Source organism: Dermacentor variabilis, chromosome 1, assembly GCF_050947875.1.
Source record: "Dermacentor variabilis isolate Ectoservices chromosome 1, ASM5094787v1, whole genome shotgun sequence".
Lineage (NCBI taxonomy): Eukaryota > Metazoa > Arthropoda > Arachnida > Ixodida > Ixodidae > Dermacentor > Dermacentor variabilis.
Genome location: NC_134568.1, coordinates 258,828,597 through 258,849,439, shown reverse-complemented (window position 1 = coordinate 258,849,439; position 20,843 = coordinate 258,828,597). Strand labels below are relative to the sequence as shown.

General features: G+C 46.1%; 2 protein-coding genes across 5 annotated transcripts in view; one reads left to right on the top strand and one right to left on the bottom strand.

Moving 5' to 3' along the window:
- Positions 1-8,641, top strand: part of LOC142563062 (differentially expressed in FDCP 8 homolog) — a 27,327-nt gene extending 18,686 nt beyond the window's left edge. For all 4 annotated transcript variants that reach the window (XM_075673597.1, XM_075673577.1, XM_075673584.1 and 1 more), the window contains 3 exons: positions 95-316; positions 8,097-8,206; positions 8,265-8,641. In XM_075673597.1, the coding sequence (XP_075529712.1) occupies positions 95-316; positions 8,097-8,206; positions 8,265-8,367 (435 nt within the window). In that variant the 3' untranslated portion in view covers positions 8,368-8,641. The remainder of the gene's footprint in view (positions 1-94; positions 317-8,096; positions 8,207-8,264) is intronic.
- On the bottom strand, positions 8,419-20,843 carry Fen1 (Flap structure-specific endonuclease 1). The gene is made up of 11 exons (XM_075673608.1): positions 20,567-20,843; positions 20,374-20,476; positions 20,200-20,302; positions 20,058-20,121; positions 19,493-19,602; positions 19,204-19,340; positions 18,915-19,113; positions 18,240-18,326; positions 18,103-18,167; positions 16,523-16,640; positions 8,419-8,767 (listed from the first exon to the last, which is right to left on the bottom strand). The coding sequence occupies exons 1-11, from the start codon at positions 20,646-20,648 to the stop codon at positions 8,687-8,689; spliced, it is 1,149 nt and encodes a 382-aa protein (XP_075529723.1). The 5' UTR covers positions 20,649-20,843; the 3' UTR covers positions 8,419-8,686.

Sequence of the window (20,843 nt, the reverse complement as noted above, 5' to 3'; positions counted from 1 at the left end):
ATGCTAAATCTGTTGGTTTGCCAGTTTCTTCAATGGCCACTTGGAGTAAACACGGGGCTGTCGGTGGTTACATACCTCTGTGGTCATCTTACAGAAACTGCGAGAGGACATTTTGCGGATGAAGCAGTACCTGACCCTTTGCCATGCAGCACAACAGCAAAAGTTGCTGCTGCTGTTACACAAGCGACAACACTTTGTTGAAGGAAGCGAGTTATACTCCCTGCAAGATCTTATTGACCTGCATGATGGCAACTTGTTGGGCTATTTAACCCAGGTGCACCAGGTCTTTCTTGACCACATCACAAAGAACTGTGAAGTAAGTAAGCCTTCCTTATTATAGGTGCACTTAAAGCTGAACATGTTTTTGTAGAACAGTGCTATGGCATTCGTGCTTATCGTGTTGCTGCTGTGGTATGTCCCTCTAACAATGTAGGTAAAATTTATTTACATTGTCTGAATACTGTAAAAAAAAAAAAAAAAACACGATGCGGCACAGGTTGTGGTGATCTCTTCACTGTATAGCCATAATGGTCTTAAAAGTAAGTAGTGATGCAGCTGGCATTTTAAGATGACCCAGCACAGATGCATGTACCATTACTGAGCATGCGTGATTACTAACATTTCACCCTGAGCATTCATCACAAATATGCTTCCTTAACACCGGGGCAGTGCCTGGACTTATGAAAAAACAGTAAAACAAGATCTTTTTGCCGAAGCAATATTAGTCTGCTTTGTAGGAAGAAGACATTTGTTAACATTCTGTGAAGATCACATTCGTGTCCCTTCAGTCACATTGGTTGGTTAGATTATTAGGGTTTAATGGCACAAAAGCAACTAAGGCCATGCTGCGCCAGCCACAAGATATTAAGAAATCAAATGTTAAGGCAGCGAAAGCTGCATTACTTTAATCTGTGTAAAAAAACAGTTTCATCTAAGAAGTTAAACAAGTCAGTGAAAGGCACTAGCAGATCATCTCGCAATATTGAGGTAGGACAAAGGTACATGCCAATTTATACAGATCCTGTAAAAGTCTGTGTTTTAATATGTGGGCATGTCATAATAATGTGAATTACTATAGTCCGTTCATAGCACTTCTCGTAAGTTGGTGGGTTTTCTTTTTGAAGTAGAAAATTGTGTGTTAGGTGTGTATGCTCAATTCGAAGTTGACAGGATGACCTCATATAAGTGTTGCTGGTGACTGCACGGGTTCCACTTGCCAAGCAGGGGTTTTGCTGCATGTAACTTGTTATTTACACGAGAATCCCATTCTTGTTGCCACTTTGGTGCCAGGGCCTTTCGAATTGCTCAGATACAGTCTCTGTGCACTGCCGTGGATGTGTATCTATCTGCTGCTTCATTCCCTGGTATCCCAACATGGCTTGGGACCCAACAGAATTATATTGGTTATAAACCACCATGTTTAGGACATTGCCAAGCAAGTGTTCACACGCGGAGTTTAGAGCTCCGAGTGCACTTAATGAATCGATATAAATGTTAGCATTCTTCTGCTTGTTGGGAGCTCCACTCAGTCGGCCGAAGTGAACGGACATGTCGTCGGCGCGCTCCGCAACCACCGAGACTACGCGACCTTCACCGACCACCCTTGACCGCCCTTGCCCGGGCCGCTTTCGCCGGGAGTCATATGGGAAGCGGCTTTCTCGCCGTTTCCCACCGACGCCTTTTCTTCCCGGGACTTTTTTGCCGCTCCCCGGGCCTCTACAGCTCTGAAGCAGTTCCAACACGGCTGCCCCTGCCGGGCCCACAGCTCTCTTGGTGTGTTTTCTACACCATGAACCAAGAGCGCCAAGCGAGCAGCTCTTCCGAGGCCCATGTTCTAAACGGGCGTGCAAATGGCCTTCGGCCAATTCACCGCTCTGTTTCGATGGAGCATTTATCTACCGCAACGTCATTTTCCAACAAGCAGAAGTCGCAATCGGCGACAGAGAACGCCGCCGCGCGTTCCTCGACGGCGACGGAGACGCCCGAGGTGGATACCGCGGGGGTCGCCACCGATCCCATCGTCGCCAATTTTCCCTCCCAACAACGAGAGGTAGACACTCCCACCGGGGAAAGGATGGAGGAAGATGCTACCCCGAACATTTACGACGACAAAACTGATGACGACACAGGTGGCTGTTGGAAGACCGTCATACATAAGTGACGCATCCGTCAAACGTACGCTAAGACGCAACACTCCGAGAACATCTTGGGCATTCCGGACGCCTCCCAGCCTACCGTACGCAAGCGCAGTCGGAATCAGAACCTGCCTCAACTTCCTTTGCACGATGAAAAGATAATTCTGCGGCCTCACGGAGGACTTTGCCTCGATAAGTGGACGCGCCCAGAACTCGCCAGTGCTCTATGGAGTGCAGCCGGTTTGACCACCGACGATCGTCAGGACATCATATTCCAACTGCGACCTCAGCAGAACTTGGCAATCATCAGCACACCCCAGTCACACGTAGCCGACGCATTGTACAAGGTGAGGGAGCTGAACCTTGGTCAGCGGGTCTATCCCATCACAACATATTTTGCGGCCCCAGACAACTCATGCAAGGGAATTGTTCCTGGTCTTTTGCCCGGTACACAGTCTTCCAAGCTAGTGGATGAGCTTTTGACTCCTGGAACTCAACTACTTCAAGCACGAATGATGGGTCAAACCAACGTTGCGTTGGTAACATTTGAAGGACTTAAAGTGCCTCGCTACGTGCGTTTCTATGGTGCAGAACTCCGCTGCTACCCCCATCGACCCCGCCAACTGGTCTGCAAGATATGTCACAAGCTCGGCCATTGGGCTGATTACTGTCCTACGCCGCACGTGGTCCCACCACGTCACACCATGCCCACCCCGTCACATCCATGCACCCCACACTGCAGATCCTGTGACGGGACCCACCCACAGCGGATCCAAACTGCCCGCGGCGTGCTAGGCAGACACTGAACAAAGCTTGGGTGCAGAAAGCTCTCGAGAAAGAGTAGCGTGAACTTCAACCCTTCAGCGACCTGAACGTCATGCGCCCCAACGAAGGAGACCAGACAAGACCGGTCGGAGACCCGTTCGAGATCCCGTCGCATGTTCCAGACCCGCTCCAAGTCTCGGTCCCGATCCCACGAGGCATCAGTGCGCCTCCCAGAGAGGCGCCCTCCTTCCCCATCTTCCCAACAACCCTACAAGAAGGCCCTGCAGACCAACGCCCCAGCCAAGGTGACCCTGATGCCTTCAGGGGTGCAGCAAACTCCGGAGAAGAAAACAGCAATGAAGGCGCATCGGGAGGTAGGTCGAGCGGAGGATCCCCCGCAGCTTGCTCCGCCCTGTAAATCTCTCCCTACCCCTTCCCCTATTACCAATTCGTTATCAAATCCCAATCCTCTAATAGAAATAGCCCGCCTACGTCGTGACATGGAGGTGCGCTGTGAGCGCCTGCAAAAACAAATGGACGCACTGGTGGCAGACATGAGCACTAGTATGTAGGCGGCTCTGGACAGGATAGAACACCAAATGGAGGCCCTTCAAATAGGGATTACGGAGCAAGTGAAATCATGTATAGAGTGCACTTTCGCACGCATGCAAGTTCCTGAGCTTAGCGGTAACAGCGAAAGTGCGCTTTCCGACCAAGGCTCTCGGCCGCAACCTTCAAATGTGGGCACCCGGCGACCGCATCCCTATGCACGACCGCCTGCTTCTTCTCGCGATGATGATGGCGCCGTGTAACGCGGAGCAACTAGTGGTGTGGCAGTGGAATTGTGGGGGATTCCGCCGAAAACGAGGTTCCCTACAGCAGTATATCGCCACATCCGCAAACCCTCCCGATGTCATCTTCTTACAGGAAGTCAATTGCACCCCTTCTTTATCCAGCTACAACACGCTCTCGGGTGTGTCTCCTCTTGTGGGAGCCTTAGTTTCGAAACATGTTACATGTCGCATGCATACCACTAACATTGACATTCCTCACCATATATTGGAAATAATTACGCAAGGTAAACGCAGCGAGAGTCTGTTTATACTCAGTGCATACAGTTCCCCCCGTTCGCAAACGCACTGTTTTCAGCACCTACTAACAGAATTTGGTAGGTTTGGACGGGTTTGTGTGGTGGCCGGCAACTTTAACACTCCGCATACTGCATGGGGTTACGTTAAATCGCAGGCTAAAGGGACCCGCTTATGGAATGCCATCTGTAACATGAGATACACACTGCTTGCCAACCCAGAGCACCCCACTCGGATGGGCAACAGCATATCTCATGACACCTGCCCTGACCTTACCTTCTTGCGCAATACTGGCCCAGTCGTTGTGCACGGGCCTTTAGAGGAGCACCTTGGTAGTGACCACTACATTGTGGCGACCACCTTGTCATTACGGGGTGCGCGCAGGCCCGAGCAAAATGTGCATATAACGGATTGGGCAAAATTCAGGGAACGTCGCCAGGACCCACCTGAGCGCCAAGGGTACGAACGCTGGCTTGACTCTCTCGCACAAGATCTAGAGGCCACCACGAGCACACTGCGCACCACAACCGAGACACCAGACATAGACCCGCATTTACTTAATCTTTGGAACGCCCGCAGAGGGTTGACACGACGATGGAAACCACAACGCCTCAACCGCAAGCTTAGGAAACTTATAGATCAAATTACACGGGAATCCCAGGAGTATGCAGAGATCCTTACTAGGAATAACTGGCGAGGATTTTGCGATCGTCTCTCAGGCACATTTAGCACAGCAAAAACGTGGTCGATTCTTCGCTCACTCACAGATCCCACCGAAACAAAGGGAAAAACATTTCAACAGCTGCACATCCTAATGCACGAGTACAGGGACGATGTCTCGACACTCCTCAGAGAGCTAGAGAAGCATTTCATACCCACAGGCCCGCCGCCGCAGCACCCTGACTATCCTTATGTAGGCGAGGCGAACGAATTGCTCAATGCAGACAACACATATGACGAGGTGCGGGTGGTCCTACAAGACCTACGCCGCAACACGGCACCGGGAGCCGACCACATCAGATTCGCCACCCTTTGTAACCTCAGTGACGCGGATATTAACCACCTCACCCATATCTTCAATGATTGCTGGCGCAAGGGCATGCTTCCCCAAGCATGGCGACACGCCGACATCACACTGATCCCCAAGCCGGGCAAGCCTGTTAAAGTTGAAAACTTACGACCCATCTCCCTAACATCCTGCATTGGTAAGCTCATGGAGCATGTACTCTTGCGGCGTCTGCAGCCCTTTCTCGAAGAAAAATCATTCTTTTCTAACTCACTATTCGGATATCGGGCTCATCTGTCTGCGAAAGATGTGCTTTTACAATTGCGGGAGGAAGTCATAGGACCTCCGTCGTCCGCCCAAACGAGAGCACTCATCGCCTTACACCTAAAAGGGGCATTCGATAATGTTGAACATAACCTCATCCTTCGCAATGTTGCACATTCACACTGTGGAATTCATATGTACAACTATATCTGCGCATTTCTTCGAGATCGCACAGCCACCGTAGGAATGGGACCGCATGAATCCGGTACGATTCGCCTTGTAGGACGTGGGACACCCCAGGGCTCAGTTCTTTCCCCTACTCTATTCAATGTCGCGCTCGCAGGGCTCCCCCGGCTACTTGACCAGATCCCTGATGTGGCCCATGCTATTTATGCGGACGACATTACTATCTGGGTCGACACAGGGTTCCGACGGAGCCATCTAGGACCGACTGCAGCAAGCAGTTGATACAGTTTCCGAGTACACGAGAAAATGTGGCTTAAGATGTGCTCCGGAAAAGTCGGAGCTCATAATCATTCGCCCCCGAAGCCGTTCCTCTACTCCCCCTATCACTGTGCACGTGGATGGCACACCGATACCACAGGTTAATCGTGCTCGTATCCTCGGCCTACACGTCCAAGCGGATGGCAGGTCAATCTACACTGTTTCCCTTGTATCCAGACAGATTGAGCAAATTCTGGCCATGATCCGGAGGGTCTCCAACCGGCACTCGGGCCTTCGAGAAGAGGACCTGCTGCGCTTGGTGGAGGCATGCATGATCAGCCGCCTTACATACCATCTCCCATTTCAGCAGTTGACCCAAGCGCAACAACTTCGCATAGACGCAATGATTCGCAAAGCGACGAAGCTGGCCCATGGCCTCCCGAATTATACTTCCACATGCCGTCTCCTTAACTTAGGGACACGTAACACAATAGGCGAGCTGCTAGAGGCACATTGGGTCAGCCATCGCCAGCGCCTCCTACTCACTCCTACTGGCCGCCATCTTCTCACATGGCTAGGATACTCTGTCCCACCCTTTGAGTCTGAAACTCGTCCAATGATCTTGTTGTCAGCGATACGCCAAGCACTAAGTATTCAGCCATTGCCACGTAATATGCACCCCGAGCATGACAAAGGGCGGCGCAAAGCCCGTGTACGATACATTGGCCGCATGCTTGCAAACATCCCAGAAACACATACTTTATACACGGACACATCACGCACTCAAGAGGGCTATACCTCGGTAGTTTTGGATGGCACCGAATCCCTGAGAGACTCTGCTGCAATGCGCGGAACAAATGCCGCTTACGGAGAAATTCTCGGTGTTGCTCTTGCAATTCGATACGCTATCTGTGTTCCTGAGGAAGTGTATATATTGACGGACTCTCAACAGGCATGCCGGGCGTTCCTATCAGGACATGGCATCCCGAGAGCGGCGCACCAAGTTCTCAAACAGATCCCGCAAAATACACCAACCACACCTCCCCGCATCCACTTACTCTGGACCCCTGGTCATACCTCGCTGCCGGGTAACAAACGCGCACATGCGGTTGCCCGAGAAATTTCCCTCCGGGCAACTCAACGTGGTGAGGCAACTAGTTCAGAGTGGGGAGATCCCTTGCTCCGTTACAAAGACATACTCCGTCATTATACACGCATTCATCCACCCACGTCGCACCACCGCCGTCCTTCTCGCGGGAGGAAGCAGTGGCATTACGCCAGTTACAAACCGCAACTTTTCCAAATCTTGTCTCTCTCAATAAATTCTACCCACTGTTATGCAGATCGTTGCCCTGGCTGTGGCAGCTCGCCCACAATCTTCCACGTCACGATTGAGTGCACTGCAAACCTCTTTCCTCCCTTGCCAACTCTCCTTTACCCCCTACGCAACGAAGAGCTGTGGGATGATGCCCTCCGCGACGGACCTCCCGAGGTCCTCCAAGCTGCGATACAACGGGCTCGAAACATCGCCGGAATCATCTTGGGGACCCTGGACTGAGGGTTCCTCCCACACTGCTCTCGCCATTCAAATATTATTAATAAAGATGTTTTACTCTCTCTGCTTGTTGGTGGTAATTTTTTTAACTGCCATGCATATCGCATAAACTTCGGTGGTAAAAACTGAAGCACAATGATTTATCCGAATGCTATTTTCCCAATTTTTCGTTGCGGTTCCGACACCCATGTACTCTTGTTTTAGAACCGTCTGTGTAAAATTCTGCATCATCACGTTGGTGTGTTGGATGTGCAACCAATAGCCATTACTTCTGCCAGACACCTTAAGCGAACTATTGAAAGCGCGTTTGATTTGGGTGTCAGTTTGTTCTTCCATTGTAGCGTAGCTGAGTTACCTGACAGGCAACAGGTAAAAACGTTCACTAATTAGTGCACCTTGAGCCCCACTTTAGTGAGAAATTTTCACCATGGCATCACACACACAGTGTATTCTGGTGTGCTGCCTGCAGTGTTGAAGGAGATGACGCCACTTTGTAACGAAGCATAAGATGAGGGACTTTCATTATCGTGTGCCTGGCAGTACCACTGTTTTGAAGTGCCATGTGAACATATTTTTTTTCCTCTTTGGGGTTCATATTATTGAAAGCAGTAAGAAACACATTGCTTCCAGGATCTTCCAAGGAAGAGTTTCATTCACAGTTTCTGATAAAAGCTGCCCTTTGCACTGCCATGGTCAGCAGAGCCTCAGCCATCAAACCTCAATTACCATTCAGAATTGATGCTCTTCTAGTTTGTGTGTAGCCACACTGTAATAGTATTGTTCAGCTGCTAACTTGCAAGTAAGAAAAGACATTTCTAAATAAGTGCTCTTGACTACAGGGATGTCGTGGAAGAGGCTATCTGTGCAAGCTGTGCAACAGTGAAGAAGTTATTTTTCCACTTGGAGGCGACACTTATACCTGTCCTGACTGTGGTGCTGTTTATCACAGGCAAGTTCCTTGGTTGTTTTCTTTCTGTTTCAATGACTTAAGTTGGTGTTATCTCCAGGGAATGCCAGGAGAAATCCCAGGATCCTTGCCCGTGGTGTGAATGGAAAGCCCAGCAACAACACAAGACAGTTGGAAACACGCCTGAGCTTCCAGGCTCTTGATTTTACTATGCGAGGAGAAAGTGTGACTAAAGCATCAGTATGTACACTAGATAGCAGACAGATTCATATTTATTTCCAGGAGCTCATAATAGCCTGCATTACTGGCATATGTTGTTTAACATTGTTTTACACACGTTGTTGTTGGCTCTGCATATGTATAAAAATGAGTTGCCCTGTAAGTGCTTTGCATGGATTGCTTGCTGACTGTTAATAAAACTGGTAAAACATGCAGCTAGGAAGGAAAACGCACAATTAAATGTCAGATGTGTTTTTAGTGGTGGTTGTCCATGTTACTTGTTTCGGAAGTGGTACCATGGCTTCATTTGCCCCTCTTGAACTTTCCACCTTTTCCAGCAGGTGCCTTTGCTTTCTTTTTGTTAGCTTCATTTGCTGTCTCACTCTGTAAGCAGTACAACATAGCAATTCGATCACCATAGTGCCAAGTCACAAGCCCTCGTGATTTCATGCACGCAAACACTGACAGCACTGGCATGCTACAAAACATGGGAAGTACGAAATGACTAGTATGTGGCAGGCTCTAGCAGTACAAAGGAAATTTCAGAAAAGATTCCCACACCTGCCAACCTGTGAATAGTATTAAAATTCTGTGGCCGCTATGAAATAAGTGCTAAGGGCAAGCTAACACGTTTTAAAGTTTGCCCTTAGGTGACCAAGATTGTGGAAGTGAGCGTTCGCTCACTTCATGCTTGCATGACTGTAAGATGTCAAGTCCTGTCTCTCAAAGGTGCATGCTAAAGTTGCCACATTTGCAGTCTCTGATAGTTTAGTTTCAGTTTTCTGGGTGAAGTTCATTATGCTCCTACAGTTAAAATGCCCACTTGCCCGTGGTGCTGAGGCCAGCTAACTCGCCCACATTTCATGGGAATTCAAGGTCAAGTCACCGAAAATAATACGCCTCACATTCCGAACGAAGACCTGTCTCGGCAGCGAGGAAAAGGAGGCCCAAGAGGCCTCCTTGATCAAGCATGGCAGGCTTCTGAGGCTAGTCGAGCCCTGGACTAGGGGCTCCACCCACCTTCTTCCACAACCCTTTCCTTATAATAAATGTTTTTCAATCCATTATGCTGCAGAAATTAACAGCTCAGGTTTTTGCTTGTCTAAAACCAGTAATGAACTCCTCGGATCCAAGACCTTTGTTAAAAACTTAATCTAATTTTCATGCTATATGCTGGATATATTTTTTCTTCTATGCAGTCTACACCATTCCAGGAAACATGCTGAACAGCGAGCCAGAACTGTTCAGCATGTTTCCTAGAACAGTTTGTCAGTTCAAAGGAACTGGGTACCTCACTATTTCTGGTACTTCTACAGGTGATACTTTCAGAGAATGCTAGCTGCTTCGAAATTGCACTTCGTGCACATCCCTCCCACCTCATTAGTCCATTTCTATATGGGAAGTTGAAGGGTTTGCTTAGACAACCAGGCTCAAACTGCAACCCTAACAGCACTCATCGCTGGGGCACGTGATGTACACGAGCCATGCACAGACAAGCAGGTGCCCGAGAGCAGAAAAAAAAGGAAATCGGCTTCCACAAACAATGGACGTTGGCTTGCATGTGTACCTAGGCACATCAACTCGTTAGTGCTTTTGCCAAGCCCTTGCACTTTCCTACTAGTGATGTCATCTTGTGAGAATTGGCACTTGTACTTGCAGTTACCACGGGGTGACAATGCATAGGCGGCTACTATGGCATGTGATCTGGCACGTAATGGTCAATAATGCTTGCAATACACTTGAACCTCGCTATAACAAAGTAAATAAAATCCCCATAGAGATCTATGTATTTAAAACTAGTTTAACGAGGTGAAATTTTCATGCCAATGAATATGAGCCAGATTCACCCCAGAAAAAGAAAAAAAAATACCCGACTGATGCACGCCAAGTAAATAGTTTTCCTGCGGAGTTTGGCACTTGGTCGCAGTGGCCGCTCAAAACCCCCACATCGAATACGTCATTGAGCAACACTGGCCTTCCTCACCACCGTGTGTAGCAGCAGCTCACTATTGCACTTCTCCACTGACCTCTCTCTTGGGTGTGCCTGGCTTTGCGAGATGCACGGCGGCGTGAAAGATCAGTGCATTCACATTTACTGCGATGCGCAGGCAGCCGCAGCTAGGCCTGGCCTCGGAGAGAGCCCCGGCACAATCTCGGGGGGGTCACATCCTGGCCGTAATCACTTCTCCCTCTCCCTGCGGCATGCCGCGCGGGCGGCAGATGGACGTGTTCTCTAAGATCGCATTAGCATCGGTGCAATCTCGGAGGCCACAAGCCAGCCAAGCCGGCGCAATGTTAGCTTGCCTCCTCGAGCCCATCAAATGTTATTGGATGGGTATTTCCGTTGACAGTGTGGAATGCCTCCTCTGACTGCGCGGCCCCTCCCATGTACGAGATGAAATGAAAACACGTGACAGCTGCGCTCCAATTTCGCATTAGGGAGTATCGTAATTGACGGACATATTTGAGTGCAGCTCTGCGGCGAGTGTTGGCGTAACCAAGCGAACGAGCACGGCGAAAGATGAAAGTGAATGCAGAGTGCAGCGGAAAGGAGAGTGCAGAGGAGGGTATGGCAAAAGCGTGACAAAAGCATAGTGCGGCGACAATAGCTACGAGATGGCACCAGAGTAGTGCACGTCGTCTGGGAGGTCTGGTGACGGTGACTGGTGCTGGCCCCCGATCTCCAGATTAGCAAGGCAGTTGCGCCGCACTTCGCTCCATTGGCAATGTGCCAATTGTCCGCACCAGCCAATATATCGCGAAATGAAAACATGCACGGAGCTGTGCTCAAATTTCGCATTAGGGAGTACCATAATCATTGAATTTTTTTGCAGCTGGTTAAAATATGATTTGAACCATAATTCGCACCACCTTGAATATGGAATTTCAAACACCATTATGACAATGCATGCTCTCGAGCTGGCTAGGTGATTATATGTCACTGCCCAGTTTCAAAGGGGATGCCAATAAATCATCATCCTGTGGTTGATGGAGCAAGTCAGTGTAGAATGGTGGATTTCAACAAAGAAATGTAACGTGTGCCTCTAAGTGCAAACACTTGTCACTAAAAAGTAAGTGTTATAACTAAAACAATGTGGCTTTCTAAAAAAATTTTTTTTTGTGTTTCTGGAAGCATGTTTTTCTATTGCTTTTGAAGTAAAATGGTACATGCAGTTTTGAAGTAATCAAACGTATTTGTAATAACCATGAGGAGTGTGACAGACATCAGTAATGTGATGTGCAAATATAGCTGTAATGATTGTGATGAATGTCTCTTTTGCATAGTCTACGTGGTTCAAGACAAACACTGGGAATGAGAGTGCATGTCCACAGTGGGCTGCCAGAAATCACTACATTATTGGCATTACAAATTTACCTGTGCACGAGCGTGCAAATGGTTACGATATAATCACATTTATTACTAGTATAAATTGCCATTTAGTGACAGAAAAGCCAGGACTTTCAAAGGCCGACCCTCGGGCAATGATTTCCGACCAAACTCTCAAACGGTATTTCAAATATTCCGAAAACCTGTGAACATGCCGACCGATTTGTTAGCTCTAGTATATTTACTGCATCACCATTAACATCAGTGCAACAAAAGTCGCAATTTCACCAGAAAGGCAAAGCATCGATTGTGATAGCAAATTAGTAGACAGCTATACGAAGTAAGGATCAGCCGTATAAACTTCTAAACATTCGCTCACTAACTAAATTAACAAGCATTGTGTCACATGAACACAAGCAAACATGAACATGTCTCGCTTGATGATCGCGGAAACTCGCTACCAAAATGCTGGAGTGAGGAAGTGCGGCAGCATGAGCGAGCGAATTGACCTTCGTGCTGACTCTTGCTTCGATGCGGACTAAGCGATGAGGACATGGCATACACGAAGCTGTCAGCCCTCGGTGCATCTAGATGCATAGACTGTTCCCATCGTAGATCATTTTCAAGATAGGGCTCGGGGGCGCTGCGCCATACGCAGCAGCGGCCGGAGTAGAATGCCCCCCTCCCCCATCCCACCAGTGCCTTGCGTGCGACGGACGATGGTGCACTTCCTCCCAGCTTTCTCCCTTGCGCGCACGAGACTGAGCTGCGATCATCAGCTTTCACTCGCACATACAGCATACGGTGCGCGGGGATGACGTTATCGCCGTTGGGACTTTATGTGGAACATCACGGCGACAGCAGAAATGTGCCTCAGTGTCCATATAATTGCTATTGCAATAAAGTTTGTCACACTTATAAAAGATAAACTTCATAATACACTAAACTCTCAGTTGTATGAATGCTGGTTTAATGAACATTTCAGAATAACAAACTTTTAGAAAATTTCTGGTGGGTTTCCTATGCATTCTGTGTCAAATTCGTTCAGTTAAACTAATTTCTGAATAGCGAATATTTCAGTTGAACGAACTTGAGGCTCCTGTTGGACAGTAACACCAGCTACAACTAGAAACTGCTGGCATAAATCCGGCCTTTCCTCCCTGTGCGGTGAAAGCAAACAAGAGGAACAGTACGACGAGATGATCAACCCCGGGATGTGGAAAGAGGTCTGCCGCCAGCTGGATGTTGACAGCAACACTTCATTTGAAGACTAGGTACAGTGGCAGTGAGCTCAGTGAACTATTAAATCATGAAATTGTTTCCAGTGTTCGTCCCGAAGAAGAGCGCAATGAGGAAGATGCAATGGCAGAGGCAGATTCAAATACTGTAACTCTAGCCTGAAGCTGTAGATGCCTAGGAAAGTTGTGAGACTTCGCGTTTCAGCAACAAGCTGTGCCAGAGGAAGTGCAAAAAACACAGACTTTCTGGACAGCTTTGTTACTTCTTGCGCTTTAAGAACACCAGTGCAAATGATTTTTTTTTTCAAAATGAGATAGGCAGCAACGTAACTGTTACGCACTTCGTATATATTGATCTACATAACTCCATAAATTGCATTTCACACTTTTGACTCGCTGTATGCTGTGCCCTATACTGTTCCATATTCTAGTGAATATTCATTTAATTGAACTCTTGGGTACTTTGAAGTTCACGCAAGTGTGAGTTCACTGTATTCAGTATAAGATGTTTTTTAAAAGAAAAGCTACAATTACTGATAGTGGTTTGCATTCACGCTAATGACCATTACAAGTGATCAGGCAGAATTGACGCACAATCGTTGTTCCCTTTGATTCCAGCAAGCAAGAGATGACTAAGAACGTGAACAGAAGGATGAAGTTTGGGACTCGTGGCAAAAATTTCAGCACGAGAGAGGTAGAAGGAATTGCCACTGCTTTTTAGAAACGGCTGCCAATCTGAGGACAGACAACTGCCTCGGAGACCAACCATGTAGCCTGAAATCTGGGTGCACTGTATATTCCAGGTTGAGATTGTACAGTATGGTCCACTCGTTAAGGGAATGCCTAAATGAGACTAGCGCATACATCACGGCAACAAAGTCGCCTCTTATGAAGGACCAAGCAGACGTCTGTGTGAACGGGCATGTAGCCAGCATGCCTTCATGTTGGATCTCAGCTGCATTAGACAACCAAGTTCTAACTATACTTTGTTTTATACTTGGCAGGCAGCGCTGCAGAAGTTATGCAAGTAGGTAGTCTGGTCATGGAAGTCTCGCTTTGCATGTTTCACAGTGAGGTTGTTGCTTTAATTTCCGATACTTTCTATGGAACAACTGCGTCTAATACAGCTACAACTAGTAGACATAAAGCTATGTTGAGTTGCGCATTATTTGTGCACTTCTGTGCAACCATGGTCGCGAGTGCAAGTGGTGCACTGTAGCTGCTGGTCACAAACATATCACTTCACTTGTTCGGTTCAGATCTGTGACACTTCCATGTAATATGCCATAGTTTGTGACGCAAGAAGTGTGAGACATAATGTAACATCAAATTACATGACACATACCTGTATCTTTCACACATGACGCACTACTTTTTGGTTGTAAATAAAAGCAGTGAGAGGAGTCTCTCTAAACAAGAAAGTATAGGCATTCCCTCGGGAGCAGATTTTGTCAGTTATGCCAAGTTGTTACGAGCGTGCTACTCCATGCACATTTTCCCCCATTAGAACTTTGCATATGAAGCCCAAACATATAACACAAGAAGCACCGCAAGCTGTACTGCAACAAAAAACTTGTGTGCAAATACCAATGTTTTCAGTGCAAGAAGAGGAATATACCTGTATTCCACCTGTACAGAACCATTGCAAAACACGGGCATCACGGCTGCCAAGTGCATGGCCTGTGCCAGGCATGTAATTGTAGTATGCTATAACTAGCAGAAGCTGAAGTCATAAGCATTTCCTGGTGCTTGTGCTTTGACAATATTGACAAAAAGTGTTCCCAAGCTGCACAACAAGTTTTTCCACTCGGAAGTAAGATTAATAAATGTCTCAACTCTGGTTTCATCCATCACTGGCGAGCCCCGAAATCAAGTTTAAATTCAGAATTGTTTGTCCTCTGTGCAAGTAACCAGTTCTCAGTAGGCAAGTGCCGAGTCAGCTGATAATTTATACATTTTTGCTCTTTCACTGGATCAGCCACCACATTGATATATTGCATAATTCATCAAGGCTAGCAATTTCTGAAACCACAAAAATTCTGAATTTAATGTTATGAATACCAAGTGAACATATTTTCATTTGTAACGGCAATTTGTCGTTGAGCTGTGGTACCTTTGCTATAAAGTCATTTCTGCATACATACAATTGTACAAATCTGGACTCTCCTGCACTCTGCAAGGACTAACATTCCACCCTTCTACGTATATAAACAAATGCACAAATGAGGTACTGTATCAGCTCCATTGGGATATTACTCTGTGTGCTCAAAGCAGCTATAGCTTCTAAAAATGAAAACCCTGCCGAACTTTGCACTTATTTTTTATGCAAGTCTACTGTGACGTCTCTAAACAAAATAACTGGGAGATTAACAGATTTCAGTTAAGCACTGATTACAGTTCAGAAACTTTGTCAGTCCAGAGACACCAGCTGTCCATGTAACTTTGTCTGCACCTTTCAGGCCTGGACATTTAGATGTACACATGTGAGCAAATGTACATCGGTGTCTTTAAAAGGAAGGTTTTGCAGCCTGGTTATCCTGCCAAATACTGACAAGAAAATGTTAGGTCCCACTTTCCTTCTTTTTTAGGTAGCTGTCGACCCTGTAATTATGGTATAAAGCCTCAATTCCTGAAAAGTGCCACAAGTAATTCATTACATCACCTTTTATACAACCTGTCCGAAACGCACGTCAAACGCAGTGCAACTTCAGACATGAAAAAATCGCTCATCATGTCACTGAAAGGGAAGATGGCAGCCAATTGGTATCACAAACAACATAAGAGCCCACCAGTTACTCAGTCCAGTGGTTGAAGGCCATAGAACGACTGTCGCCATAAGCTGCCAAATTGACCTGTCCAATTGTTCGCTTATCTTGGAAATGCAGGGAGACACGTTTTTTTCTCTATTGTCCTGTCATGTACTGAATGGACTTGGCTTTTGACAGCATTGCCATAGGATTTGTATACATGTCAGTTGTATCTGGTACCACGAGACCACCATAACAGCTTCTGGTGGTGTGATGAGTCTTTTTAGATCTAAAGCCACGCTGCACTTCGCACGTGTTTTGAACTGGTCGCATTAAAAGGTAACATAATTATTTGTTGCACTCTCAAGGAATTGAAGCTCCGTAGCTTAACTACTGGGTCGAGGATATCCATTAAGACAATAAGAATGAAACAAGACCAACATTTTCTGTCAGTACACCTTTAAATTGCCAAGCACACACTGATCTATTCTAAGCCCAGTTCTGACTGAGGTCCTCATTTCAAGCTTTATGCCCATGTTGCAGAACAATTCTTTTTTCCAAGCATGTCTGTTGATGGGTGCACATCTTGTGTATTTACATCAATGTAAATAAACAATTAAATGAACCAAAATATCTATTGTAAATAATCCTACAAATTTATTCTCACTACATCGTCTTGAAACTATGCAATATTATATCATGGTGCTAATAGGCCCTCAATCAATTGGTTCAAACAGCACACACCACTTGATCAAAATACTGAAAGAGTGCACAGCTCTACACCTGCCTATTATCGCTATGCATAAAGCTGTCTATGATTACTTGCCTTGCGCTTGGCTGAAGAATCTGATGGAAGAACCTTAAAGAAGGTGTCCAACCTTCCTTGGGTGGTGCTGTTGCGTCCCTTTAGCAACTTCTTGGCACCATTGCGGATGCGCTCTTCACTGCAACCAAATGAAATGTTTAAAACTATGGTGACTGCTGAAACTGCAGTTTAAACTACTTATTAATATCCATGAAATTCAAAAGTTAGAATACAAATTCACAATGTACGAGAAAGAAGGGGAACCAAGGGGCTCAATTTTTTTTCATCACAACCATATGAAGCCACAGATAACGAAGCCAAGGAAAGCATAGGTGAAATGATTAGTAGTATTGATTGAGGTGTAGAAATAATAAGCTAAAGGGAAATGAAAGTGAAAGAAAAAACAACTTGCCGCCAGTGGGAGCCAAACCCACAACCTCCACATTACACATGCTTTGCACTATACTTGTGGACAACTTTCTCTGGCTATGAAGGGAAAGCTACAGGGGTGGAGCTTCTGCACATGTGTTACCGTGCCAACTAGTCCGCCAGTGTTTTACAGTGCTTTTGGTTGCTCGCAACAGACGTTGAATCGACGCAGTTTCCACATTCGACGGTTTAGCGTTTGCCTAGATGCGGAAGGGAAAAGCCACAAAATAAGTAAGCTTTTACATTCACTGGTATGTTTTGTCTTATTTAGCTGTTGTTATTAGGGTGTTTATGTTTTCTGTTCCCCAGTTTAAACTAACATAGATGAAAACGCGGGACTCTTTTCAGAAGCGCTTTCACTTGTGCGCGCTTTGCCTCCGTAGCTTACCCTTCATAGCCGCACAAAGTTGTCCGCAAGTATACCAATTGTGCTACTGCGGCGGCTGTTCCTACGTCCACATTCTTTGGTATTTATGTATGTGTACAAGGTCTAACCTTACGTAAGCCTGGGAGTGTTAGCCAGCACCACTTATGGCCATGGGGACAGACGTGAAACACCCTTTTTGACCGTTGGCACCATGTAGTATGTGAACTTTTTATGAGCAGGCAGGTGACCAATAAACCCTCGTACGCTATTGACAGTGTGGAGTACGAGTCCCTTCTACCTCTCTGGCTAGCCAGTAATGTTTCTAGCCTATAACAAAAATTTTAACTGATGTACCACTCAATATCAAACACATATTAATGTAAAATAAAGGGGGGGGGGGTACAACAGCTCATGTACACGCATCACCTGCTGCTGATGTGTTGTTCTTTATTCTGCTTTCTTTCAATTTATCCAGACTATGAGGGAAAGAAAAGTTTCCCACTACATTTAGCATGCTGCAGTTCTCATGTACATTTTATATGGCCCCTCAAGCAAGCTATTGGATCATTCTAACCATCCAAGAAGAAATAATACTTAGGAAATATGCACAATCCGAAGTATTCAAGATGAGCTTTCCTTATATGATAGTTCAACTGTGCAGCACCAGTTTCAGCTGCAAGTGATATTCCGTATTAACATAACTGTTTTCAAGGATTTTCTCTTGTTGAATTTTTATGCAGCACAACATGCGACCAGAAAAAGAAATGGTTGGATAATTCTATATAGAAAGCAAAGACAAGATTACCTAAAGCCGTTCTCTTCACAAAGAAATTTAACAAGACCTTCTTCATCAGGATCACTCCATTTCAGCTGGAAGATTAACAAGCAACAATAACAACCGCATTAGCAACATGCCACCAAAAATGTCTTATGCTGCCTTACTTGGACTTCATCAGCGGAAGTAACTTCGGGTTCCAAAAAAAGTTGGCGGGCTTCCTTGTAGGGCCAGTCTTCAGGCACTGTATATTTCTAAGGAAACAAGACATTTTTTTTCACTGATACAGAATCCACACTGAAAGGAACAGGATGTTTTGCCTAAGGAAGGATACATACAACACCAGGTAACTTGCCAGCAAATGATGCTAAGGAATAAACCACAAAAAATGACAGAATTGCTGCAGCCATGGATTACATCAAGACCTCAATTCTGGGCAAGCTGTGACTACAAAGCCCAACAAGTGGGTTCCATCCAGTAAGTCATCCCTTTTATTGCAAAATGGGAATACAAAATCACTGACGCCCTAAACATCCATCCACACAAAAGCACCACAGGCAGCTGAAATTAAGTATCTGTTGTGGTACATCCCATGGCCTAATTTCTGCATGGGGAGACATATAAATAAAAGCACTGAACAAAATGGGATTGTCAGTAGATAAATATTTTGTCATTTTTCAACTGTAATTAGGAGTAAAGAAGCTTGTATTGCCATGGTCACAGCCTCAACAGCTCCACAAAACAGAGTGAGAGAGACAGAAAAAAAGCAGCAGGCATCAAGGTTGCATAATTGTTAGTGCAGCTCAATGTGATCATAAAAGGCACAGGGCTATTCACCATACCTTGGTGTCGATTGCAGTGATTATTTTCTCAATGCTCTTGTGCTGCTTGATGAGCTCCACTGCACGTTTTGGTCCGATTCCTCGGATACTTTCACAGTAGTCACACCCAAGTAAGATGCAAAGATCTATAAACTCGTCACGATTCATCTCAAGCCCATTGAGTACTTTGTCAAGGTTGAACTCCTTGATCGGCATTTTACTGCAAAAATATTAAACAACAAAAAAGATTGACATTGCATCCTGAAATTGAAGCACCAGGCAATATTGGCAAGATGAAAATGAGACCTACCGAGCTTCACTGTATGTCATGTGACGAAGCAGGATATTTGTACCGAACGTCAACCCATCCATGTCTTCTGTTGCAGTCCCATACACTTTGCCACCCTTAACAAGCTCGGCACACTGAGCTTCAGCTTCACACGGGGCCTGCAGTAAAGTAAAGCAAACGGTGCATGGCATGCATGCTAGTTTAGAGCCCTTAGATAAACGTCCTTTTTGTACAGATCAGAATGAAACACAGCAAACAGCCTTGACAGTTAGCTATTGGCTAGATGATCATGAACAGGATGTAAACCTACTTCAATGTACGGAACACCCATAAGGGTCAAAAGTTTCTTGCAATCTTCACCGTGTTGCCGGGTCACCTTTACAAGTCGCTTGCTGAATTTATTGATTTCTTCTTGGTTTCCTAATGCAAAAAAGAACGGGTGACGTAAGTGCTACCGCTGCAAAGGCATTCTAATTATTTGTGAAGCGACCGAACACAGAAAAAAAAAAAACGTACAGACGTCTGCACACCTAACTAGAGCGCTGCGCAGCAGGACAAAAAGAAGTGAAACTACACCAAAGCTGCTATGTTCAAGGTGCCAGGTCAAATACAGTGTAGCTAGCGCATCCTTTGTGACTTCCACTGTTCGCAAGCAGTGTCTCATAAAGCGGCCGACAATGCACTTGTACCGGTCTCCTAGCATCGCAGCGCACCGATTAAACGCTCTAGACACAAGCGTGGACGTCGCAACTCGTCAGCTTGGTGTCTGCACTTCAAGCTGGCAGCATTCTTTTTTCTTTGCCTCCTAACGTAATCAGTGCACAGACACAACAAAATAAAAAAACTGCATCGTCTTCAACAACAACCATACCGACCTGCCTCTTCTGCCTTCTCCAGTTCCTTTTCAGCTGCTTCCCTACGCTCTTGGCGTTTTTCAAGCTGAAAGCAAGTAAAGGTGCATGTCACCCTTGCGCAGCGTACTTGTACCAATAAAAGCACTGTGACAAGTCGACGTACCTCCGACGATTTCATACCCGGCGGCTTTCCATCAAAAACATACACAGGTTTGATGCCATTCTCAATCATTCGGATTGTTCTGTAGAAGAACCCGACTAGGTGGCTGTAGACAGAAATAAACGAAAGAACACACACTCACGTTAGCCCGCGTCCATAAACACAACGAGCGCTCACCTTGTAGTCTCGCCTTCACTGTTAGTGAGCATGTTGTTTTCCTGACGCACTGCGATCAGGAATTGGTACAAGCACATCGATGCATCTATTGCAATTTTTCTTCCTGCAAAGGCATGAGAATTGAACTCAACGCTTGTTCATCAGTTAATCAATACAAGAATATTACACAAGGGTAAGTGAGAGAATGACATACCGAAGTAGCTCTTGATGTCAGACTCCTTAATAGCATCGGGCGCATTGTCAGCGATCACCTTCGATAAACCGGTGATTCCCATCGTCACAGAACAAGTAGACGGGACTAATAAAACCGCAAAAGAATTTTACAAGACACAATTCAGCTTATCTCAAACCAAAAAGCAAGTGTTGAAACTTCTGTCACTACTACGCTACGATCACATTGCAGTTGTTGCAAGAGCAGCAGACCACGCACACAACGCACATGCTCCCGCCAAAACCAAACCAACCAAACG

Bases quoted from the DNA above. Each gene is read 5' to 3' on its own strand.
- Fen1 (XM_075673608.1), bottom strand. From the start codon at position 20,648: ATGGGAATCACCGGTTTATCGAAGGTGATCGCTGACAATGCGCCCGAT. The intron at 19,603-20,057 runs GTCGGTATGGTT...TTTTTGCATTAG, and splicing joins GGAGAAGGCAGAAGAGGCAG to GAAACCAAGAAGAAATCAAT. The intron at 19,341-19,492 runs GTAGGTTTACAT...ACTTTACTGCAG, and splicing joins TGGGTGTTCCGTACATTGAA to GCCCCGTGTGAAGCTGAAGC.